Source organism: Sus scrofa, chromosome 5, assembly GCF_000003025.6.
Source record: "Sus scrofa isolate TJ Tabasco breed Duroc chromosome 5, Sscrofa11.1, whole genome shotgun sequence".
Lineage (NCBI taxonomy): Eukaryota > Metazoa > Chordata > Mammalia > Artiodactyla > Suidae > Sus > Sus scrofa.
Genome location: NC_010447.5, coordinates 91681398 through 91708390, shown reverse-complemented (window position 1 = coordinate 91708390; position 26993 = coordinate 91681398). Strand labels below are relative to the sequence as shown.

Sequence of the window (26993 nt, the reverse complement as noted above, 5' to 3'; positions counted from 1 at the left end):
AATATTTTGTTTTTCCCTCAGTATTAAACATTCGTCTCTTGTTTCTGGCCTTTCTTTTTTTGTTGTTTGTTTTTTGTTTTTGCTTTTTTAGGGCCGTACCCGTGGCATATGGAAGTTCCCAGGCTAGGAGTCGAATTGGAGCTACAGCTGACGGCCTACACCACAGCTCACAGCAATGCCAGATCCTTAACCCACTAAGCGAGGCCAGGGATCAAACCCGCATTCTTATGGATCCTAGTGGGGTTCATTAACTGCTGAGCCATAAAGGGAACTCCAAGGCCTTTCTTTTTCTTTTTAATTTTCAGTTTACTTGCAACCCAAAGAATCTTAATATATCTTATAAAAGATAATATTTTTCATCATGTCCTATTTTTCTTTCTTTCAGCACTTCAAGTCCCATGTCCTATTTGGGCTAATACATTTCTTAGGATATAATATTCCTAATAATCTATTGAAGGAAAGTACTTTTTCAATGATTAATTTATATTCACTCATCAAATGTTTTTGAGAACCTATTTGTTCATGCCTTTCATCCTAGGCTTATGAGGGCAGAGGATACATGGCCCAAAAACCATATTTTCCAGCAAAGATTACTCTATCTAGTAGGAGAGATGATGCCACACATGCTCAGTAAGAAAAAGGAGGTTTGCCTGAAAACCGCTTTATATTTTTGCAGAGGGACATACAGTATTTTTTCTTCACTAGTTCCTAATAATTAATTGCAATATTTGTCCTGAAACAATGTTCTGAGATCAGTGGCTGTGTTTTTTTTTTTTTCTTTTCTTTTCTTTTCACAGTTTTGCATTTCAGCACCAAAATGCTTTTCATGTTCCAACATCAGGAGGAGCAAACAACATAAGGATTTGATAATTTAATAGACAGATTTTTTTTTGGACTTGATTCCAAAGAGAAATGTGTTTGATAAATTCAAGAGTGGGGAAATTTCGCTTGGCCAGTGGGGCAATGTATTGTAAGTTAATGAATGGAATTCAAAATCCATTTAAACAGAAATCTTCGTTTCCATTGACCTTTGCAAAGTTTATTAGCTCTTATGCTTCTATATGATACAAAGCATATGTTAACATTAACGTGAAGAACCTCAAAATCTCCATACCACTTTCAGGACAAAATAAACCTATTTTTCTAAAACACATATCTGATGAATGATTTACCATTTGTAGAACTTTAGACTATTGTTGACCCCAACTGCTACTCCTCCTCCTTAAAATAATAATCCAATAATAATAGCTGTCCTAAAGAAAGTTCTACCACAATAAGCAGTGCAACTTATCTTCCCACATTTTTCTCCAGCTGGAGAGACCTAATCACATAGAAAAGTAGGTGATGTGTAACACTAGTTAAACAAATTTTTTTTCTCCATTAGAGCCTGTAATTGAAGTAGTTTTAGATAAAGGTTTTTAATCCTTAGAAACACCACGGTCATATATTGCAGCTGTTGTCACAGGCATATGCAGACCTTCAGCCAACACCCTCCATCGGGTCACTGGGGGATACCCAGAGAAATGGGAAAAACTGCACTGTATATCCATCTGGTCTTGGGTATTTCTCAGTGATAAATTATGTACTTTATTTATCTACTGCGAAACTTATACATAAAAAGAAGAGTGAGCCAGTTTGGCATTACACTGTGTTTCTTTGTAAGAACATTCAGCAGTTTATGTGGATCAAGAACAGATTGTCCTTGAAGACAACTGACAGGCTCTGCCCCCACCCTCCTCTTTTTATTGCTTCACCAGATTGCAAATAAAGAAAGTCTGAAGTTCGGTTAGAAAGGGATGGGCACTAGTGATCATCTATAAGGAAAAGAAAAGTTAAGAAGGGGCAAGAAAACATTTGAGAAAATACATTAAATGTCCAGGGACATTTTAAACTCTTCAGAGAAGAGGAGTTAGAGAATCTCATGATAACTGTTCTATCACTGCAGTGTAAGATGTCCAAAATTTCCATGAGCTGGTAGCTTTCATTATGATACATTTTCAATTTCTGAACACTATGTTGTCATTATTAACCTTCTGTTTGATGCACCCAAGTTAGAACCTATTGAATGAACATACTGACTTAACCAAACACATGGTACATAGAGTATATATGAATTCATCTAAAACCCAGTATGGTATTCATAAAATATAAGGCTGATCTTAGATGGGGTTATGATAAGTACACTATTTCATTGTTTGCTTTTTCTAAAGAAATAATTGGGGAAGATGAAGTTTGAGGTTGTTAGAAACAACAAAAAATGTACAGACAAAAAAAAAATCAAGCATCATGTTTCTAATTCTAAATATATAGGCATTCATCTAGCATTTTACAGATAAAACGTTATAAAAGAATATTATTACTTAGCCAAATTATTCAGTCCTTTTAGGCTAGCTGCATCAACTTTGCTGATTTTGTTGCCATCAAGATGTAATTCAGTAAGGGAAGGAGGAAGACCTGCAACATGGAAACATAAAATGTTAAATTAGCAGATAAATGCAATTAGAAAATGTGCAAAGAGTTAATGAGGACATATGCCATCAATTTTCCAAAAGACATACTGTTTCAAAGGATTTGTTCTTCATCTTATTCATCAGTTTTGTTTTTCATTTTTTCTCCTTCATCCCTTTTATAATCATAAATGTTGTGGAAGTACTGCAAGTCCTGTCTGTTTTTCTCCGAGATTAAAAAAAACTGTTTTTTTTTTTTTTAATCATAGTGTAGGTTTTTGTCTTAGAAACTGATAGGATACAGTTGTAAAACTGATATCAAGCTCCGAATCTCATTAGTTTCTTACACCTTTGTTAATGGGCTAACGCAATAAGTCTAAAAAAGAGATGAACTTTTGAACTATAATAGAATGATTATATATATGAGTTCAACCTATAAACAAACTTCATCAGGTATTTAATTAATAAGCATCATTAATAACTAACATGTATACACCGTGTTGGCTTTAGTTTTAATCAGTTTTTCCATAAAAAAACATCAAATGCCTTTGCAACATGTCTGTTCAAAGAGCTTAATCTTACTGTTCCTTTTAAATCAAGACTGTTTCTTTATATAAGCCGAGTACAGAGGCTCATAATCAAGTGATCGGCCATATGTAGGGCACCTGGGGAAATAATTTTAAATCCAAAGTATCCTCTAAACCTCTGGATAGTACTTCGTGAGTGGCTACGACTTCTAAAAATTTAGTAACCTATATATAAAAGTTTAAATATTTTATTTTCATTTCCTCCTGCCATCCGAGGATCTGTTACATTTCTATAGAGTTTTTAAACCACATATTGTTCCATTTACAAGAACAGCAACAACTACAAAGAAAATAGCAAATTGGTTACATGTAGCAGGAACATCTGCTCAGCAGAAAGTGTTGGTTGTTTGTCCACAAAGAACAAAGTTGGAAAATCACAGATTATGTTTGATCCGAAATTTTCATTGCATCCTACTGCATTCTGTCAAGATCATCTATTTAATTAAAAAATTTATTCCATATGTGTTTTGAAAATAACTATTAGTTTCTCAGGCGTAGTATGATTTATGTGGGAGACGCTACGGAAGGGAGATTCTACTTACTAAACGTGTCTCCAAAACTGAGATTAGCACTTTTCCTTACTTAGCTAATTTATTTTTTCCAATGTATGAATTATTTTTCATTAATACCATTTCATTTATGAAGAAACAGAGGTTCAAAATTACTCATTTTGTAGGTTATCTAGTTACTAAGTCGGGAATGTAATATGCTCCCAGATGGCCAGAGAGCTAAAACAGCATGCTCTTAACTGAAGGAAATGAAATACCCATGGCATTATTCTTAAGAATAAATATCAGGAAATCACAGTGACTCTTGGAATGAGGGATTTCAACCATTTGAGTCGCCTTAAAATAAATAAATGTAGATTTTTTAAATGCTCCTGTAACTAAAGCAAGGGAGTATATTCCAAAGCAGAGAATGTACATCCTTTTTCCCCAATCACTATGAAAAGACACGTTTTAACATGTAGTGTCTCAGGAACACCAATTGTCATCACATCCATCCTTCTTACCTCATTTCTAAGAGTCTCCCCTTTTGGGACATCAGTTTCCCAAAAGGGAAGTTATGGAAAATTTGACTGTGGAAGAAAAGTTTGCAATAGGATGCAGAAAAGCAAATTTATAAAGACCATTATTAGCCTTTGCCACCATAACCTTTAGCCGAAGACTCTATACTCGTTACTAATTTTCTTTTCCTTTTCCATACTTAAGATAAAATATATTGAGAGCTTACTTTTTGGCCAAGTACTATGTGTGCATTGCAAGTCTTATTTATAGCTATTAATCCTCACAAATGTCCTAGAAAAGGGGCGTCACCAATCCCTCCGTTTTATAGATAACAAAACTCAAGTTGTAGAGATGAGGAACAATTAGCCTAAAGTCTCCAACAGCTAAATCACAGGGTGAGGCCTCTCACCCAGGCCCATCTCCCTCTAGAGTGTGGATTAGAATCTCTCTCGTCCACTCCACTGTCTTTTCATGTCCATCAGTAATGGGAGATAATATATGGAAGTGAAGATTCCTGGAAAGGTGGCGATGCTCAGGCATAAGAGCCCAGCCTTGGCAAAGTAGACTCATGTAAGACATTGGTATGAATATGCAGCGGAGAAGGATTTAAGATGGCAGCAGCGTGAAATGGTCAAACACTGAGCTCTGATGTCAGCCCAGCACACCTCAGCTGCACCACTTTCTAGAGCCAAGGCCTTAGGCATGATTTATTTTTTTCTCTCTCTAAGATTTATTTTCCTCATTTATAAAACAGGTGTGATAATATTACTATACAGGATTGTTTTGAGACTCATCACAGCAAAATTCCTGACAAGTATGTGGCACAATGCCAAAAGCATTTGGCACAGGAGGACAGAATCTGTGAAGAGCATTTGGCCTGAGTGCTTAATAAAACTGAGTTACTGGAAATTTAATATTATTAAGAGTTTGGTAAATAAAAGCAAGCTAGAAAAGATGACAAAAGAGCACTTAGTATGGGGAGAAGATATAAGAAGTCAAGGAAAACAGATCACTAAGTGCGGAAATGTGTTACTGAGGGATATTTAAAATATGCAAAAGGACAGCAAAATCAAAGACTGTGCTCACTGCAGGTCACCTGATAGCATGAAGTAGTGAAAAACATACAGACTTTGAATTCCAGCTACTTTACTTCTCCTGAAGTTCTAAAGCTTTAGGCAAGATATATTTAGACCATGTAAAAAATACATTTATTTTAAAATATACTATTGTGAATATAAATAAAAATATATTAAAATATGAAACCTCTGCACTGGGGAATTAAAAAATACACTGTTAACATGTTAACGAGTCAGAGACTCAACATGAAACTGCTTTTTGAACTATCAGTCAGTCTCCCTCCATCCATCTATCTATCATCATCTATAGCAGTAACTGCTATGAATGGGCATCAAAACCATCTCTTTAGCAAAGGGACTAGGAAGAGGGCGAGGGGTAGAAAGGAACCATTCTATGGACTATGTACTCTCAAGAAGCGTTTTCTGTGGAAGCACAATAAAGGATAATTGTTTTCGGAGGACATGTGCCTACATTTTGAATCCAATATAAGAACAAGACATCTAAGTTGAGAAAGGCCCAGACTGAGGGGGAAATTTGAGAATATAGACTGAAAAATCTGGGGCCAGAAACATTTGGAAATTAGAGAAACTTATTTTTGGTGATTCGATGCCTTTTCTGTCACCAAGATTGGCTTATGTTGCTTCTCCTGGCTAAGCCTTATTTGCGTGGTCAGCTTAGCCCTGTGACTGTGTGATGCTTGCTGTTTACTTGCCAAGCTTTACCTCCAGGCAGTAAGCTCCTTGAAGGCAGGTGTATGTCCTATCGTCTGCCCTCTCTCCAGTGTTTGATACTTTGCCTAAGTAAAATAAGTATTTAAACACTTTTAATGAATAATAGAAGGTAATATTAATCTATTACTTTTCGAAAGGTCAGATATTTCGCTAATTTTTATTTAATTTAAAAATAACCCAGTGAAGCGATGTGAGTATTATTACCACTTTACAGATTTAAAAATGTGGCATAGATATTGAATAATTTGTCCAAGATCATAGAGCCAGTGAGAGACACTCTGAACTCAAGCAAACAGACTCCAAAATCCACACTAACAACACACAACCACCACTCTTAATTACAAGTGTGGCCACTATGGATCCTGTTATTCAGACAGTGATGACTAGAATGTCCTACAATGGAAAGGAATTCACTAAGGGATTGGAGACTTGAAGTAAAATTTGGCTCAATTTCATAGGTATTCCATGTATCATTTTTTTTTTTAACAAAGTACCACTCAAGATGTTCAGAATATTTTTTAAATGACTACTTTTTTCTTTGTGATAGCATGATTCTATAATATGAAATCATTGTGCATTAACTCGCATCTTAGAACAGACTTTATAGGTGAAAGAGTCTAGCCGTCTCTTCAGGGAGCCTGGATGGCCCAGGGGTCACCCAGATTCTGCAGAAACACTTTGAGTGATAGCGAATTTACTGGAAATGAGGTTGGCCACTTGCGTCACCACGATTTAAATTTCCACAGTCATTTTTTAAGTGTCAGAGCCTTAGATAACCAAACTGCTCTGGAGACCTTTCCTCACCTTGAGGGATGGTGGTAATGTTGGTGTCAGCGATGCGGATGTAGGAGAGCTTCTTCATTCCCTGGAAAGCTCCGTTTTCAATGCCTGAGCTCTTCAGCGGGTTGGTGCCAAGTTCTACACATGCAATAAAGGCAAAGCTGTTAGAGGACAATTTTAGGATACCGCAAGTCAGAATACTGCCTATTTCAACAAGAAGAAATGTGAGTCAATAACAACTTGACTGGAAAACCAAACAAAAATTAAAGGACGTGTTTCTCAAAGGGATAGAAAAACAGGGTAAAAGTTTCCCTTATTAAAGCAAACAACAACAACAAGATTAATGAAAAAGCAACAGTAGCAAAAACAGAAATAAGAAATTCATTTAAGGTCCACACACAAGTTTGCCTAGAAATCAACAAAAGCAAGTATTTGCAAATCACACTTATGATGGGGCAATACTCCACTAAGATACATTAAGATGTTGTTGGATTAGCAGTGAGATCCCGCTGTGTAGCACTGGGAACTATGTCTAGTCACTTATGATGCAGCATGATAATGTGAGAAAATAGAATGTATACATGTATGTGTAACTGGGTCACCATGCTGTACTGCAGAAAAAAAATTGTATTGGGGAAATAATAAAAAAAAATAGCTTGTTCCAAAAAAAGTTGTTAAATAATTTGAATCTAGCATTTTTAAACCAACTATAAAATTGCAATATCTGAAAAACATTGGAATTCATTTTTAAAGCAAATAGTTTATAGATGTTCAGAACAGAACTAATTCCCACGGTGGAAGGCTGTCCTCCTAATGTCTCTAATTAAACACTACTTAATTAGAATATCCTGGGAATGCAGTAGTGTAACATCAGCTCTAGAGCTTTCTCCACAGTCACAGATCCTCAAGGGCAAGAATTAAAATGCTGTAAGGCACAGATTCAAAATCCCATTTCTCCCGGCCCTGCTACTGTTATTCCTATAGGCTTAAGACATGTAAGCTCTAGTGAATGTACCTTCCTGTAACGAAAGCTTACTTGTAATCTCTTAAAGTGAACCTTGAATCCTGGCCTTAGAGTTATAAGAATGTCTGTACCTACGACGATCATCTGGTTCAATCCATTGAACACAGCCTTTCGCACTTTGGTGATCTCATTCTCATGGACACGCAGCTCCTGAAGAGTTTTGGGCATTTTCTCTGGCAATTCCTTCAGTTGATTCTTGGATAGATAAAGTCGTTCCAATTTCACCAAAGGTGCAAATGCTCCAGGGCTGATTTTGCTAATTTTGTTGTTGATGAGAATCAGTGTCTATAGAGAGTGAATAAAAGGAACATCATCTTCATTTCAAAACCTTCTACACATAAATATATGTATATAAAACAAGTGTGTAGTTTATTAATTCATGGGACTAGCAATCTGTGAAATTATAAGAAAACAGAAAAAAGTAAACAAATACGAATCCTTTACCTAAAAGCACATGAGGACCTGAACATCAGGAGTAAAGGGGACAGGGAGTTCCCGTTGTGGCGCAATGGAAACGAATCCTACTGGTATCCTACTGGTATCCTGGCTTTACTCAGTGGGTCAGGGATCCAGCATTGCCATGAGCTGTGGTGTGGGCCAGCAGCTGTAGCTCTGATTCGGCCCCAAGCCTGGGAACTTCCATATGCCATGGGGTGCAGCCCTAAAAAAGCCAAAAAGAAAAAAAAAAAAAAAGATTAAAGGGGGGGAGGGGAATTTGATAAAATACTGAAGCTAGATATTTAATTTTTAAACAATAAATACTGCTAAATATTGAAATTACTAGTGACATGAAAAGAATTCAGTGCCACAGATGTCCATTCCCTAGTCAGCTTTCAACCTAAAAGTCCATCTTCATCGACTACTGTCATGGATTCCACTAGAAAAGGGTACCACTAATTTATAGCATCCCAACAATGCAAGAAAGTGAAATCTTCTTGCAGCTTCATAAATGTATATATAATCATTTTCCAAAAGTTTGCCAGATGAACACATTATGTTGTAGCTCATTGCTTTACCTTGCATTTCCTTGTCTCTTGAAAGTTAAACAAATTTCCTTTTATTTTGCTAACATTTACTTCATTTTTTTGGAGGGAAAGGAGTGCCTGCTCACAAAACTTCTCATTTTCCTTAAATTTTCATGTATTTTAATAATTGGTTTACAGAAAAAAGATAATAATATGACATGCAGAGACTACGTTTTTTTCTCTTACTTGCCCTTTTATATACAAGGGTTTTATATAGTCAAATACGTTAATTTTTTGGTAATTTTAAAATTTGTGTTTCTGAGTTATCCAAATATAGGAAATTACTTACAATCCATTATTGTTTTACTGTAGATATTGCTAAACCTATTTTTGGACTACTTCATTCTCTTCCATTGCTGATCTATATGTCTACAGAACTACTGATGTTATTTTAAGTCATTTATTAACTAATCCTAAGGAATTTAGGATAATTTTACCAAGGTTTAATAAAGTTATATTTTCAACTATAGTACATTTTTAGGTGCAGATGAAAAGGCAGAGGGGCAAAAGAGGAACCAGAGTAACAGAACAGTGAGAACTTTTAGTTTCAGAAATTCAAGACTCTATATTCTGAAGGGAACAGCTGGTTCTCTAACCCATGTCCATCCTCATGTAGTTCACATTAGTTGACTAATTGAAACGTTTTACAAGTAACATGATCTTTTAACTAATCCTAACAGGTCCATCGGTTGATTAAAACAAAAGGTCAGTGACTACTACAGAAAGTTCAAAAACTCGTGAGGGTTAAAGTCATAGGACATTGACTTTCTTGGTAGCTAAAGAAAAAGTGAGCTGGCCTGGTGGGTACGGGAGAAGTGATGAAAAGTGACTGGCAATAGAAATAGGGTGGAATCAGGAGTGAAAGCTTTTCACCACCTTCATCAAAGTGGTCAAAAGGCACCCTCCAGACCCCCAGGCACCAGGAATGTAATGATGGCTGCAGCGAGCACTGCTCTACGGTGTGCCTCGATGTGGCTGAGAGTAAATCCTTAAAGTTCTCATCGCAAGGACAGCATTTGTTTTTCTTCTTGTTACAATATCTGCATGAGATGATGGATGTTCACTAAACAACAGGTTATCATTTTGCAGCACATGTCTTCCAAGTCATTATGCTGTATACTTTGAAGTAATGCAGTGCTATATATCAATTATATTTCCATAACACTGAAAGAGAAATGTTGAAACTTGACCTAATATGTATAATTTTCTCCAAAGCTACTTATGTAACACTCATACTGTACCAGGTGTTGTTTTAAGGGATTTTTCCATTACCATCATATGTACAGGCAATTATTAGTGCAGAGACTCAAGTCAGAGTGTTCGTGAATTTAGATCTCAAGCTCCGGCTCTTATCTGCTGTATAACAATAAGCAAGTAACTTAGCCTTACTGTGCCTGAGCACACTCATCTGTATGCGGTGCTATTGAGAGTGTAGTTGTCAGAATTAAGTGAGCTGGAGTTCCCATTGTGGCACAGTGTAAATGAATCTGACTAGGAACCATGAGGTTGTGGGTTCGATCCCTGGCCTCGCTCAATGGGTTAAGGATCTGGCGTTGCCATGAGCTGTGGTGTAGGTTGCAGACCCAGCTCGGATCTGGCGTTGCTGTGGCTCTGGCGTAGGATGACGGCTACAGCTCCAATTAGACCCCTAGCCTGGGAACCTCCATATGCCGCGGGGAGCAGCCCTAAAAAGACAAAAGACAAAAAAAAAAAATTAAAAAAAAGAACTGAGTGAGTTAATGTATATAAGATATTAAGAATAGTGCCTAGTATATGGTAATTGCTAAAAAAGTGTTTGCTATTTCTCAACCTTTGCCAATTTTGGTTTATTTTTAATAAACTTTTTTACCAGATTTATTACACTTTAATTTAAAGGAAATATGTTGAATGCTGGCATTATAATACTTAATGTTACATTATTTTACAGGATAATTATGTAGTTTTTCTATTATATATCAGTATACAACTACTCTTAAGGATTATGTATCACTTATAGTGAGTCACAGTTGTAAACTGATAAAATTATTGAGAAAAAAGGAACATTTTCCATGTTAATTTCTTTCTATTTTAATCCTTGGTAAATTTTCACTTCTCTCTCTTCTCATTCAAGTATAGCTTTCCTGGCTAAAATTATAATGTTTATTTGCATAATAACAAGGGTAGAAATAATCATGAATGAGTAAGGGAAAAATAGCTGTTTAACATTCTGTAAGTGGTTAGAAGCTCTAATAAACTCTCTTTTCTTCCAGTGTACACTTTAAAGTAGAAAGGAAGAGATCACCAAGATGATAAGTTGCCTAAAACCGTACTTAGGAGGAAACATGGAAAAGAAAGAACACATTATTACAAACGCCAGAGTTAATGAGAATGGCACAGAGACTAGATACCTATTATTTAAGAGTATAAAGAGTTTAAACAAATTATTCAAATTATACTTAAACATATAGGAAATTGAGATTAAGAGAATTTTCCTTCCTGTAAAAGCAGCGTTAGTGTAAGTTTATGCAAATAAAATGAAGCTTTTTAGTATGTCAGTCTATTGAAACTAGCACAATCACTTAAAAACAATCCCCTCTTTTAATGTTCCAATGATAGTTGAAATAATCACTGACAAACTTTGTTGGTATCTCCATCAGCTCACTCCCATCTAGTATCCTATCAGTGGAGAAGGATCCTATTAATCCAGGGTTTGAGATCTCTAGCTCAAGCTCTATCTTCCACTGCTTTAGAGCCTGTATCTTTCACTTTAGCCATGTCCTATCCTCTATTTTTGCCTGCTGTTTATTTTCCTCTACCTTTCTTTTCCTCTTGAACAGAAAACCCTCCTCTTTTCAAAATTCTGCTAATCCTCTGTAACCCCTTTGTCCCATATTCTCTCAAAGTACTAACTGGGTAACATGATGTAGGATCATGTCTTTTTTATCTTCTACTTGTCGCCCATAGCATTCATTACTTAATGTCCATAATGTTGGATACTTCACTAATTTGATGATGCCATTTTATTATGTGCTATTATTTTTATTAACTGTTCCATGGGCAACCTTAAAGTCTCAAGGAAAAATTCTTTGCTTCTTTTAAAAATCTGGTATTTTAAATTTTCTCCTAAAGGATAAATGTTTATTGCTTTCCTCATTTTGGCTGTCAGAAAGTTGATAACTAAATCTTGTCTTGATTATTATGCCATCTCTGTTCTGCTGGAATCCTGACTGGTAGATTGGATGTGTTAGATTATAACAGAGTAGAGGTAAGTGAAAAATCAGAATACATATAAGGATGCAGCATGCATCATCCTAAATGCAAAGCAGGATACATAAGATATAGATACATATATATACAAGATACATAATTGTTTTTTCTCTTGGTACCAATCTTTGATTCTTTACAAAGTCATTTGCATCTCTTGGAAAATGAATGAAAGAAAACAAAACAAAAAAAACAATTAAAATAATTCTAACGTCAGTCGATTTTGTGCTTTGTTCTACTATCAAAGTACAATCTAATAGGGAAGATGAGAGATTTTTACTGATAAAACATGTGAAAAACTAGGATAAAATGTATATTATATTTTTTTTTAGGAAGCCAATACTAAAGCTATGTGGGGGGGTAAATGTAAGAAAATTGGCTGTTTTTTAGGGGTTAATGAATATGATGCTTTGCTCCTCATTACCCCTAAAAAGAGAATTTAATAAACACTTATGTGCTTATTTATTACCATGTAGTACTATTGGCCTTACCTCAGCTTTGTTTTGAAACACACTTTGAGTCAGATCTTATTATAACTCAAAAAATAAAAATTCTTACATGAAGGTTCTTCAGGTTCTTAAAGTCTCCATCTTTGATTTCAGTTATTTTGTTGTTTTGCAGATCCAGCAGGGCAGTGTCAGGTGGAAGATCTTTGGGCACTTTGTCCAGACCTAGCATAAAAGTAAAGGCAATGTACAGTCAGTAAAAAGGAACTGTGTGTAAACACATTTTTACAAAGAAATCAGTGTTGTTGCAGTGGTAGTTTTACCACCACCATATTTTCGTTCTTCTGGGAGTTATATCAACTGCAGTTTAAAATATCTGTTTTATCTTTGTGAAAAAAGTCAGATGATTTTTTTAAAAATCATAAACAGAACATGTTATGTCCCCCCATGTAATTACTTTTCTGCATAAAAGGAAAATTAATATTTTGTAAGATGTGGTTCAAATGTTTCAGTAGCCAGTGTGTTCTACCTCATTGTTCTTATTTTAGAAAGTAATTCCTTTGGTAAGCATTAAGTGGGAGAGATCTGTAAAGCTATATACTTTTCTACATAAACAGCCTTTCAGTAGAGAAGAACTTTAGCCAAATCATCAAAAGATCCTTTTGATAAACCTAGCACTGTCACAGGTCTACATATAAAATTAAAATTATATGAGTATGCATTCGTGTTGTTGTGCCAACATCTGAAAATTTATCCAAACTTTTGGGAGAACAGTTCTTTTAGTTTTAATTGGAATGTTTATGACCAATATATACGTAGCTAATCAGAAGGAAATGAATAAAAGTTGCTAATGTAATATCTCTAAAACTTATTATATGAACCATTACTTTTGGAATTTAAATTTAGATCTGAGTTATTGTTTTTAGTTTATAAATGTAAACACACTGAATAACCAAATGCTCTAAAAAACATTAGAAAACATAAAACAATTTTAATAGTCATTCAACTAGATGTATAAGGATAAACTGCTTTTATTCAATAGGTATGTCATTTAAAACAAATCATCATATAAACATTAATGGAGAAAAATATTAAATTATATAATCTTTTGTCTTTCCCCCTTCCACTGGCTTTGTTCCCTACTGATATAATATGTTAAGCAAAAATTTGATATTTTGGAGTTTCTTGGTGGCTTAGTGGTTACCCATTGGTCTTGTCACTGCTGTGGTGTGGGTTTGACCCTTGGCCATGAACTTTCCATGCTGTGGGCGTGGCCAAAAAATTTGATATTTTACTAACTCTAATTCATATGATCATCTTTGTATTTTAAGACTATATAACATAAATCATAAATGCTTTTCAACCTCTCCATCATATCTGAAACTTGAAGTACAAAAGATCATACTTTCAGTAAAGACTGATTGAATACCTCCTAGACACCATCATTTTATTAGGTCCTGGGGATACAGCAGGAACAGGCTAGAAATTGCCTACATCCATGGGGAAGAAAAGAATTCAATCTGCAGCTTTCAATTAAAAAGTAAATTATAAGAGGGTGTATAATGGCTGCTATGTTGAGAAGATAAGTTTTCAGTTTTGACTCTTATTTAAGCCTCTACAGGTAAATTATCGTGGTAGCCATATTCCTATCTTCATGTTGTCCATGAAAATTAGAGAAAATGTATCTGAAATAACCTACTTCTGATTTCTCCCACCCCCCAAAAAATTATTCACATTATCATTGCTCTGTTGATAGAGAAAAAATTCTAGTTCCTAATTTAGTGACCATCTAGGGTTATAAATTTGAATAGCAAAATGCGGGCAATTCTGTACCTGCATAAATAAATTCCAAGAACTCATTACAGAAAGAGTTCACAGAGAAATAACAAAAATGAAGTGTTTTCAGCGATGAACAGCAGGCCACCAGAACAGCTACTCTGCAGGAGGATATTTCACTGCACTGTATTGTCATGATCACTGCCATTTTCAGAAATGTCAGTTTGTGAATTTCATGCAATTAGGAGTGGTAGACGTCTGCCAAATCTTGGATAATTAGTGTTCTTCAGTGAAGAAAACGCACATTGCCTTTTATTTAGAAAAGTGTTACTGCCTACATTTATTTCATCATTACTCCCTTGGCTTCTTTGTCAAAGTCCTAAATCCCATTTATGCTTACTTTTATATACATTGTCAAACCTAAATTCTAGTGGCTCCCTTAATATTTGTTCAGTGCCAAAGAGCAGATACATCTCTGCTGTTGAGAGAAAAAAATGATATATGTGCATGGCTGACAATTTTGATTATGCTCTCATCCAAGAATTTCATAATAATAGGAACTGCCTGGGGGGAAGTATATACATTTTTCCCCTGAAGATTTAGCATAAAAAACAACCATCAGGCATGTGGTATTTGCAATTTAGTTCTTAGAGTCATAATGATTAAAATCATAACCCTATAATCTTCTCTGAATTACTAAAAAATTCATATTTAATTGAGGGACTTCATATATCAATCAGTATTGTATCATTAAAACTGTATATATATGTAGCTTTACCATGGATAAAAAACTGGAAGTATGTTATTTACCTCACAGCAATCCAGTGAGATAGGTAAGGCAGTATGATAATTTCATTTTTCCAGATGATTTTTTAGAAAAAGTTTGATGACACAAACAAGCTCACATGGCTAGGAGTGAGAAAATACAGATGAAAAGACCATCCTCCTGGCTCCCAACAGGATGACTTTTTCCCAGTCATATCTATTTGCACTTCCCAGCAAGAACAGTTCTGACATCAGGTCCAATAGCATGCTGTACGTCTCTTTAAGGGCTAGACAGCCATCAGGGTGTTAAGCAGCTCACTCAGAAATGATAAGTAGAACATGAAAGGGGATATTATCCCAGCTATAAGTTCTCAGAATGTCACAGACGGAAGGACCATTAAGTATCAGCTTGTCTATGGTTCCCAAATGCTGATCAAGTAGACTCCTGTGATGAGGTTCTTATCAGTCTATGTCAAAATCAGAAAGATACGAGGGCAGCTGGGTTGGTTTGAAGATAAATTATCAGGCACACATACACATGTACACACACATTTCTGAGACTGGCTTCTTCCTCCATTTTATTTTATTATTTTACTTTATTTTATTTTTCGGTCTTTTTTAGGGTCACACCCGTGGCGTATGGAGGTTCCCAGGCTAGGGGTCAAATCAGAGCTACAGCTGCTGGCCCACACCATAGCCACAGCAACGCCACATCCGAGCCGCATCTGCAACCTATGCCACAGCTCACGGCAATGCTGGATCTTTAACCCACTGAGCGAGGCCAGGGATCGAACCTGCATCCTCATGGATGCTAGTCAGATTCATTTCCACTGAGCCATGACGGGAACTCTGCCTCCATTTTAAGTACACCCTTAAAAAGTGATTTTGATAACAAACAGCAGGTTGTCATTATTTTGTTGGATTTAGTTTCGACCTTCATAAAACATTAGTTTGTTCAACATTCAAAAAACTTTACTTGTCCCAGATCACAGGAACTTCTAAGCTGGTCCAACACTCTCTTTATGAAAAGAATATAGATTAAAACAAAGAAAGAAAGAAATAGAAACCCAGTGGCCGCAAGGTTAAACTAAACCACGATGGCATGAATCCCACTCCAGAACGACCTGATGTGCCATGTCTGTGTGTAAACACTATTTTTTTTTTAAAAATATGCTGATCTACATACTGTCCCTTGAAAAATACTGTGCATAGTCCCAGCTACTCATTTTTATGCATATAATCTGTGTTTTATGGAATACTCCAACCATTTCCATTTGTACAAGTTTTCAAGTGTACCCCTGTTCCCCCCACACACCCTCTAAAATATTTGTCATAACCCCTCTAGAGAACCAACTTCTCCAGACTTCTTATGCATCAACTTATTGTGTATGATATTGTATTTTAATTTTCTTTCTTTTTGGTAATTTCTGGGTAAGTAGGGACAAATGATAGTTTTAGGTGGCTTTTTGATTAGTTTTAAAATCATAGTCTATTCTGATAATCAATGTTAAAAAGTTCATGGTCATGGCTTCAAGATCTTTTCTGCTGTTTCTTCACATCCTTCATCTCTTCACATCCTTCTCTCATGAGGATACATATTTTTACAATACATCCCCAGAAATATTAGGATGCAACTGGGTATAATAATACTTTTCTTTTTGATTCTTATTTGGCCAGGAATATTTTTAGATGTGAATGCTACCATTAAATATACCATCCCAGTTATCTGTACCTAAAAACTGCTCTCACTTTCCTCTGCGTCTTTTATATATTTGTGAGGAAATTTCTGTCATATATATGTTCTAAAAAGGCTGGCTTTTCTGTCCCACATGGTGATGGATTCAGTGTAACCATTTCTTTGCATGACAGATAATGTCTTATGGGGAGGGATGAATTATAAACCTTGGGAAGGTAGATTCAGATCCTCATTATTGATTAGTATTGTCAAAAACAATCAAGCAATAAACAATCTTGAATCTAATTAAGCCTCTAGATGGAACTCCCAATTTATAAGGAATAGGTCAAGGAGGAACATGCTAAAATCTATCAATGAAATGAACTCAACAAAATCTGAATTTCTTCAACAAATAAATTACAAGGAAAAAGGAAATGTTGGTAAAACTATACTTTTAAGGAGACTTAAGACCTGTTTTAAATATCTGCAATATATAAACTTCATTTGGATCCTGAATCATACAGAGAAACTAAAATACAACATTTAAAATATTTATGAGATGATTGAAAGTGTATATTGAATGAATATTTGATGATATTACCTTTAATTTTAGATGCAATCTGGTTGTCATGTTTTTATTTAAAAATTTTATTGTATTTTTTGTCTTGTCTTTTAGGGCCACACCTGTGGCATATGGAGATTCCCAGGCTTGGGGTCTAATTGGAGCTGTTGCTGCTGGCCTACACCACAGCCACAGCAATGTGGAATCCAGGCCACTTATGCAAACTCCATCCCAGCTCAGGGCAATGCTGGATCTTTAACCCACTGAGTGAGCCCAGGGATCAAACCCGCAACCTCATGGTTCCTAGTTGAATTCGTTTACGCTGCACCACAATGGGAACTATTTAAAAGTTTTATTCTTTCAGAGAACTATACTGATATATTATTGGATAAAATGATATGATGTCTGGAATTTCCTTCAAAGTAAGAAGGAAGGGGGTAAGGTAAGGGGATATATAGCAAAATACTGGTCTTAATCGACACGTTGAATTTTGGTGATGGGTGCAGGAGAGTCTCTTATTCTGTAAACTTTCTGTATTTGAAAATGTTTCTTTATGACAATTTTATGAGATTGTTATTTGAACTTTAATCTTTGCTCCTCTTCTTGACCCTGAAAATCACTGGGCAAGTTGCTTAAGCTCTCTATGCCTCAATTTTTCTGCATTTTTCACAGAATTTCTGTAAGAACTCAACAAGCTATTCTATAACATAATTTCCTACCATAGTGCATAGCAGGGTCCCCATTACTGGTACCTAATTATTATCAATAAGGAGAAGAGAGGGTGAAGCTCTCATTATCTTTCTAATTATTAGTCTTTGAGTCTGTGACAAATGACTTTTTTATTTTCTGTTCAATACAATTATAATGCATATTATCCTGGAAGCTACCATTTGTTTTTCAATTGCATCACACACAGACTTTTCACCTAAATCTCTTGCCCTTGTGTGGGATTTTCTTGTCGATCATCTTGTGGTCTTCTGACAATCATCAGTGTTCCCCTGACATTCAAGACATTTGGACAGCTTGTCCATCAAGCTCCACCTTTGAAAGATAGCCCCTCAGTCTAGCAAGCGCATATTCCCAAAAAATAATTAGACCTCCCAAAAGCTGTTTCATGGCCAATTTAAACCTAGTTTAATGGTGGCAAATCCTACTCTCTTGCAAATTTGTATATTAGATTGTTCTTTTCTTTCCCTTCTTTCCTTCCTTCCTCCCGCCCTCCCTTAGTAAGATACTAGGCAATTTAAATGAAATCTTAATCAGGTAAATTAATCTTTTTTGTTTAAAAAAAGATATTCTGCAATGGGAAGAAAAGTCACAAGTATATGATTCAAGGTCTTTCTCACAATCAACAGTAGAAAGTTTAAGTAACTACGAAGTAAATTTGTAAATTTACTTGAATATAATTGATCTTTTAAGTAGTTTGCAGTTGTTAAATAATGACCTTCATAGGGACAGGTAACATTTATGGGCCTTGTATATATAATACAGGACTTGCGCTTAACACTTCTCATTAGAAATGCCTATCATAACTTAGGTACTTTTTGAGATGGACCACGTTCTGCCTACAGACTGCGTGTCTCTCTAAATCAACTTGATTTCACTTAAAAATAACTTGAGTGCATAGATACGTGCCTTTTCCAAAGATGGCATTAATTATATCTACCATCCTACATGATCTTATTAAAAACACAATTGTCCAACCCCATCAAAAGATGGCATCAAATCTCCCTCCCTTTGAATCTGGCATGGCCTTATCATGTGTCTCTGAACTAATGGGATGTGTTGAAGGTGGACACAGAGTGACTTTTGAAGTTGGGTCAGAAAAGGTTGTTCAGCTGCTACCCAGTTCTTCTGGGATGCTTGCTCTTGGGGCATTGAGGAGCCATGTAAAAAGTCTTCCCACTATGATGGAGAGGCCACCTGAAGCTCTCCAGATGATGGAAGAGCTGAGCTCTCAGGTAACAGCAGCACCAAGGGCCAGTCCTGAGAGTGAGCTATCTTGGCTCTCCAGTCTGGGCCAGCCTCCCCATGGCTATGGCCTCAGGCAACACCTGACTGCAAATGCAGAGACACCAAGTCTCTGCATGAGAGACCCGAAGTGAGAGTAGCCCTTCTGATCTTGGTTCAAATTCCCTGAAATCAGGAACAAAATAAAATTATTAAGTCACCAAGTGTTGAGGAAGTATTTATTATGCAAAAGCAACAGGAACAAAGAAGTTTCCCAAATGTAATTATTTTTCAATGAGCATTCTTTAATATAATTTTAAATTTTCCTTTAAAATGCAATTATTTTCAGGGTTAGACTGAATTAGCTGCTCCTCTAAATTCAGGAAAGGAAATTTTATCTTCTTTAAAATAGGGTTATTTATTAAAGTGAATAAAACTCTACTTAAGACATGACCAGAAAATCATTTCTGAAATAAAGGCTCAAAAGAATTGTACTTTCTTTCTGGTTTTCTCAGTGATGAATAGTATTGTTCTCTCTGCTAGCAAATTTCAGCAATCTGGTAAACATCATGTTGGACAAAGGCCAGGCTGTCCTAAAACATCATGCTTTTTTTTTTTTTTTTTTTTTTTAGTGGTTTCTGCCCTGTGGCAGGGGTCCAAACTCCAAGATTTATTGTTGATTTCCAACATTTTTTTTTATATTTCTGTATTCAATTTAATAATTAGGACAATAGTGATACATTTCAGCTTTTGGCACATGACCAAGATAATATGTAGGCATCCCAGCTCCATCAAAAAGCTTTTCAGCTTTGCCTGTAATGGCAGTTGGATTCAGAAATAGTAGATCTTCCCTTTAATTCAATTCTCTTTCCAAGTAACCTAAGAAAGGTTTAAGCTTCCTGATTCTATAGCCACCCTGAAGAAAGAATGAGAAAGGATACTCCACAGCTCCACAACTCCTAATTCCCAGTCAGCCAATATCCATCCTCTTTCTCTCTTTATAGAATCAAGAATATTTGTAGAGTTATGCACTCAATCAAGATATTTGTAGAGTATGCCTGCATATGTTCATTTGCTCATTTATCAAGTATTTATTGATATTTGCCTACCAAGTATAAAGCATATTTTTGAGTGGAGGGCCAAGAGATAAATTATCACCATGCTTTTCTTCTGGTAGAGAAATTAGATATTTAAGTAGGTAATTAAAATGAATAATTATTATACATGTAGCTATAATTGATTATTATAGAATCATCAAGGCAAATATAGATGACAGTGTGAGCACAGTAGACAAGGTGCAGAAATTGCCTCAAAGCAATCTTCAGACTAAGTCAAGGGTTAATTGCATCTTGAGTGTTAACAGTGCAACTGCTATAGGGTTTTTTCCCTTTTATTGAGATTGGATGGCAAACTGGGTTAATTCTTCTTTATCCTTATTTTCCAGGAAATGTATAATTTTCCTGCTACTCTTTTGCCGGAGAAAAGTTAAGATTAGAGGGTCTCCTGCATTTCCTCTTTTATCCAGGAAATTAGTATTCTGGCTAACCTATTCTCATCCTGTCCTCTGGAGCCAGGAATGATCTTCCAGAAGAGAATGCACCACAGCTGCAGTCTAACCTAATGCCTTGATCCCACACAGCTGCCTTTCTCTCCCTTCTGGGACTGAGAAGGAAACCAGGGATATGTCTATTGTCAGTCAGGTCAAGGAGACAGATGCTTCCTTTGGCCTTCTCTGACCCCCCTCTTTCTCTCCTCATCTGTAACCCCTTGAGTCAGGGGCTTTGTTTATCTGGATCCCAACTGAGCTTTCCTCCTGCTGCTTCTGAGATTTGTCAGACTCCACCCCACCCAATCCACAGCATGCTCTGTGCACCGCTTCCTTGTACCACACCTTAAAGATGCCCATTTAATGCATCTGAAACTCTGAATGAGGGTCACCTCACATCTCTGCTGCTGTGAAGCCAGATATAAGTTGTGGAAGCAACTGAGCTTCCAGCATTCTCTCTGTTCCCTCTACAAATAGCCCTAATTTATTCTTCTGGGATAATTTCATGGAAGAAGTCTAATGGTTCATTTACCTCATGCGTAAGATTTGCTTCTGGAAAACTCATTTCCCCAAATAAGAGACAAGCTGTGGCATTTATGTCCCAAGCGGTGTCCACTGACAAAATTTTCACCAGTTGAAGCAAAATAATTAAAAAGAGGAAAACTAACTCTTTGAAATTTAAAGGGCTATATATTTCCCTGAAATTTTTAAAAATTAAAATATCCTTGGCGTTATGAGGTACATTTTAGGAACTATTAGTTATGTATAACACCTTTCCTTGGCAAATTAAAATGTTCCATCTTCTGGCATCATCTCTGGAGGGATAACTATGCAGGTTGTGAGTCATTTATAATTATAAAATAGCCAAATGCTTTTGTGTTCTCTACTCAGCCAAACCAATTTTGTTCAAAGGAATAGTGTTTGGAGAACTCTATTTGGCTAATTATACAGTTTTCTAATTATTGCCTATTTATATTTGGATGTGACACCGCCTTCTTTAGGGGGAGGGGAGAGAAGGTGCTATTTTGTATCCAGCTTGGCAAGCCGTATGCTTATTGGTGTTTCTCTGTTTCATATAGACATAAAGAACATTATGAGAAACAGCCACATGTTATTTGTTGACTTTGTCTACAATGGTGAACTGAACATAACAGATACTATGACAAACATTTTTACAAATATTTTCTATTCCTCTCTAATGAAATAAGACATAGTCCTATTTACCCAGAGAAGAAACAGGTTTTAGAAGTTTCAAGGTTAAAGGTAATAAATGATAAAGAAGGACTTGAATTCAGAGGTATTGAATGGTGTGACTCAAGTTCTTTCCACTATTAAATCCTTTTAAAGGGCATCTCAATTCTTTTGAAACTTGTTTGTAAGAAATGTATCAATACCTATTTCAATTTGGGAGCATAGTCAGAAACCTTTGCTTATGCTTATTTCAGCTGTTAGGGTTTGATCTGCTTTTACTTGATGAGAGGAAAGTCAATGTGAAATAATGCTTCCTGGTGACACCTGGCCCAAAGATGAATGGCTGAGCCAGAGTACACGAGTAAGGGAACTGTCTTTCTTTAAGACACTGAGCACATAAAACAAATCATCCAGTCACAGGATTAATATTAGGATATTTTTTTAAAGATCTGGCAAGAATGAGTTATGTTGTGGGTTTATATTTTAAGGAAACCTAAAGGTTGCTGAATTTGCTAATCCTACATTTATTTTTATATTGTTAATTTTTATAAATGCTATAATTAAGGGTGAGTTTTTTGCCTTAAGGGGATAGATGAAGAAAGAAAAGAAGATATGGGTCTCATAAAATTCTGGTTTAAATTATAAGTTACACGTTTAGCCAAATTGGCCAATATTAATGGAGAATTCATTACTATCTTAGACAGGCTAAAATATGTTTGTGTTTCAAACCCCTGTGCTCTAGAAAAACATATTATAATAGTTCTGATAAGTTGGAACTAGGAGGACTAAAACAGTCAATGTATCTTCTTGAACATGGCAGGTTTTCCCATACACTAATTATTCAATTTCAGTTTCACAGTCTTTATATCTTAGCTTTGAAGAAACTATTTTAAAATGTGATGTTATTTAACTCATCAGAAATACTTCTTAGTGGCAAGAACCCAAACATTTTAATAATGTTTGTTATATTAAACATTGCTTAGATAAAATGATAAAGCACTACTGTCTTCAACACTGTGGTTACTCTCTGCTCATTAAAAGCTCTGGCAAGAAAAATTCTTAAGAAAACACTAGTCTGTGATACATTCACAATTCTCATCTCAAAGTGCACTGCATTGTTTTCTTTGTTATAATAACTCAAGTTTCATGTTCAGAGCTCTAGAGAACTTAGAACAAAAAAAATACACTGCATTGCCTTTGCTATGAGTGAGGTTGCCCATTTCCCCTTCTTTGCTTTTTTCCTGTGTTTCTTCCATCTTTTACTCCACATAATCATCATGTAGAAAAAAACACATGGAGCATCTACTATGAGCCAGGTACCTCACACAGATGATAGCATCTCTACAACTGACTGTGATTTCTCTGCGGATGAAGATGTCAAGGCTCTGAACAGCTTGTCATGATCATAAAGTGAGCAGGGGCTATAGAGTTGAAAATGTTTCTTTAAAGGCAAGGGGACTGCTTTTCCTTTTAAAAACTGCATTTTCTGTTTTAGAACTATCTATCCAAATTTTTTGGACACTATATATTTAAACACATGCATCTTTGAATTAATAAGTCTAAAAGTAACTTGGGTGAGACCACCATTTATTGGAACTCAGTGGTCCTCTTTAAATATGGTTCCCCAAAATGAATCATTATTACAATCTGAGCCACTGCTTCTTTATATAAGATCAGTGAGCCCAAAGGATTAATATACACTTTGGACTCTTAGAAAAGAGAGTTAACATGGAAAACTTTCATATCTGGAAAGAACACAAAATAAACAAAACAAAACAGTAACAGGGACAACCAAAAACTGTATCATGAGACATATATGTCCATGAACTTGATGTGTCCTAAGGCTGTTTTTCTGTTTAGGTTTGGGCAACAGACATGGGATTTTTTTTTTTTTTTTTTTCATGATAGACAACTAGAAAACTGCCCCAATGCTTTCATCAGAGTCAAGATTTATGAACTATTTATCATGAAATCAAAGTAAGACTATATTTTTAGAAAAATAAAACTTCAGCTGAAGTGACTGGACAAGACTTTCTTAAAAATATCAACTCATTATTGCTGATAATATATGTAGTGGGGATACCTGTGAATCCTTTTAAATTTGTGCTCAGGTAAAGTGACATTCAATTTGCATCACATTACTTAGGAATGCAACCATTTTTGCAACATTTGAAAACTTTATATCACTAGTATATCCATCATATGGTGATTCCCTTGTTCAGATATTTTTAATATTTTCCTGTCTAAACCAGTAATGGAGGTAATCTCTAGATTCTATAAAAGTTTCTGTAGAATTTAATAGTAATTTAACCCCCCTTGTCAAGAATATACAATTCAAAAAAGCAGTAATCACCACCAGTAGAATATCAGACCCAAAAGAACTGGGACCATATTTATCTTCCTCATCCCTTTCTCCCCAAGGCCAAGAACAGATCTGACCCATTGTGGGATCTCAGTATATTCAGTGAATGAATGAGTTAGTTAATTAATTAAATGGAATTATCTTGTAGCCTCTTCAAAGCCTTTCTGTATACTTTTTATTTGGGTTTAAATGTCAAGCATTGAAGAGTCTTTCTTGAAGTGTTTATTTTCAGTCGTTGCTATTTAACATGTTTTATGTTTTCCTGAGTTCCTGTATATAGTTTATTCCCACTCTAGGAGTTAGTGGCAAATTTTCCTGCAAAAGACTCCTAGAAAGCATGTTCTAACTACATATGGGATTTCTGAAAGAAGTCCTCTACTAAGCTATGGGGTTTCTGCCATAAGGAAATGCACTATGGGTTTTTGTTTGTTTGTTTGTTTGTTTGTTTTTTCTTTCCAGCAAGAAAACGAACCAAAAGAAAAGAGGAATGTGAATCAGCTGCCATGTAAACTAAATCCATTCCCCTTTGGCCCAACTGCTGGGGCTTCAAACTTTCTGGAGATTTATCTTCTGAGTATATTGCTCTTGGAATTCCCAGACCAAATTTTTCTTGAAAGATGATAAATCAAACTGTATTTACTGTGTTAGGCTAAAGATATATGCTTCATGATTATACTGAATATTTACACCATATCTTAGTTATAAAGATTTCCTTTGAAACTTTCCAAAGAATAAAAACAGCTACATTGCAAAATTCCAAAGGTAGAGGCAAAATTAAGACCCAGGGATTAAGGGAGTATTTTGGTACTTGAAAGATAAATTTTAGTTCTAAAAGCTTACTTGTTTTGCTTCTGATAACTCTGCATACTTGACAATTTAGCAATGTTCAAACTCTGTTATCTGGGCTAAGCCAAGAGTAGAAAGATCACCCAGATTTTCTTAATATGTAAGATTTCATCAGAACAAATCATCAAATTAAAATAAGCTATCAGTTTGGAATCATAGAGCAAAAGATATTATTTTGTGCGAGATTTTATTTTACAGAAGGGGAGCCATGAAGCTCAGGAACTCTTTTGTTTGTTTTTTAAAGCGACTTGGCCAAGATTGCAAAGTGATTAAGCCCTGACTTAAAAGAAAGAAAAAAAGTCTCCTAACTTCAAAGCTGCTTCTTTCTCTCCTCCTCAGCTTCCCTTATTCCTCATTAGGTGGCGCTGTCTCTCACATTTGCAATTGCACAAGTTAAAACTGAAAATGCTACACTCCCAGGGAAGCCATTCTCATGAATAAAGAAAACTGGTAGGTAAAGAGAGCCTACATCCCACTTACCCAAATCAGAACATTGGACAACTCGAAGATGGCATTGACAGCGGAAGGGACACATGGGTCCCAGAGGCTCTAATCAGGAACTTCAGGAAAGCGGTCTTCTGGGCCTATCCCAGAAGCCTCATCTTCTAGCATAAAGTCAAATAAGCCTTTCTGTTGAAATGGTCCAGCCCAGGAAACTTGTGCAAGCAAGAGGAAGATGATAGTTGCCTTCATGATTTATCTCATGTATTTTCACAACCAAGGAACCTAGAAAACGAACGAAAGGTTTAGGAGAGTAGCATGACCTAGTTCATGTGTTATTCTTATGTAACACCCACAGCAGAGTGGACAAGAGCAAAGCATACAAAGTAATATTTTATTTATTGTTAGGAAACAGAACCTTAAAAATATATTTGGAAGGTAATCAGGTACATTAGAGACTAAATCACACATTTATTTATGAAGAGAAATTTCAATATTATTTAAATCTACCTGGTTGAATTTGGGGCTGAATAAAGACCATGGATTATACATTCAAGCCACCTGAAAAATTGTTATGATGACAAATCACTTTGGAATTTTCAATGCTCACTCTACATGAGCAATGCCACAGTTACAGTTTTGTCTGTACACATGAGAGATCTCCAACTCCTTCTTCAGAAATATCTTTGTAAGCCAACCTCATTTCTCCATCCCACTGTATTTATCTTGGTCCAGACCCTTCTCATCACTCCCTAAACAAGAGCTTCCAAATGGTCTCAGCCTTGAATACTTCCTCTACTCCAGGTCATCTTTCACTCTGCTGCCCAAGTCATCTGCTAAAAACTAAGTCATTGTGTTAATTTTCTCCTGCAAAGCCTTTGTTGACTTCTCACGGCTTGCCAATAAGATCCACGGCCCCTTTTTTTTCTGCATATAAGACCATTCATAATTTGATACCCACTGATGTTTCAAGCCATATTTCCCTCTGTTTCCTCTCTGCTCCCAGTCCCCACCTCAACTCTGACACACAGAGCTCAGGGCCATTTAAAATACATACCTTGTAAGAGTGTCCTGAAGACTAAATGAGATAATGGGCTTCCTTTGTGTACTCCCTGGCTCATCCAGGCAGGATGCTGCTTTCCCCCTCTTCTGTGCTCCCGAAGCACGTTGCTCTTACCTCTTTTAAAGAACTTATCACATTATATTGTAATTTGTTTTGCGTGCTTAGTTTGCCCCCCCCACTAGAAGATGTACTCCTTCAGGGCGTGTCTTATTATTCTTTGTTCTGTACCCAGACCTTGCACAATATTTTGTGCATAAATGACTCAATTGACTATCAATGTATTAACAATACGAGTTATTCCGTTTGTTCCGGGCAACCAATGTCTTAATTTTTAATCATACAATTATCTGTTTTCAATATCACATTTATAGCATAAGAAAGATATTACATTGAAAATCTCAACTTGGAATAAGCAAGATTCAGTTTTTAAAATAAATCTATTGCTAGTT

General features: G+C 35.8%; 1 protein-coding gene across 1 annotated transcript in view; it reads right to left on the bottom strand.

The window, feature by feature from the left end:
- DCN (decorin) overlaps positions 1 to 26993 on the bottom strand; it is a 35325-nt gene that overhangs the window by 5535 nt on the left and 2797 nt on the right. The window contains 6 exon segments of the mRNA NM_213920.1: positions 2361 to 2454; positions 6654 to 6767; positions 7725 to 7938; positions 12480 to 12592; positions 25521 to 25593; positions 25596 to 25766. Coding sequence (NP_999085.1) covers positions 2361 to 2454; positions 6654 to 6767; positions 7725 to 7938; positions 12480 to 12592; positions 25521 to 25593; positions 25596 to 25733 — 746 coding nt within the window. The 5' untranslated portion in view covers positions 25734 to 25766.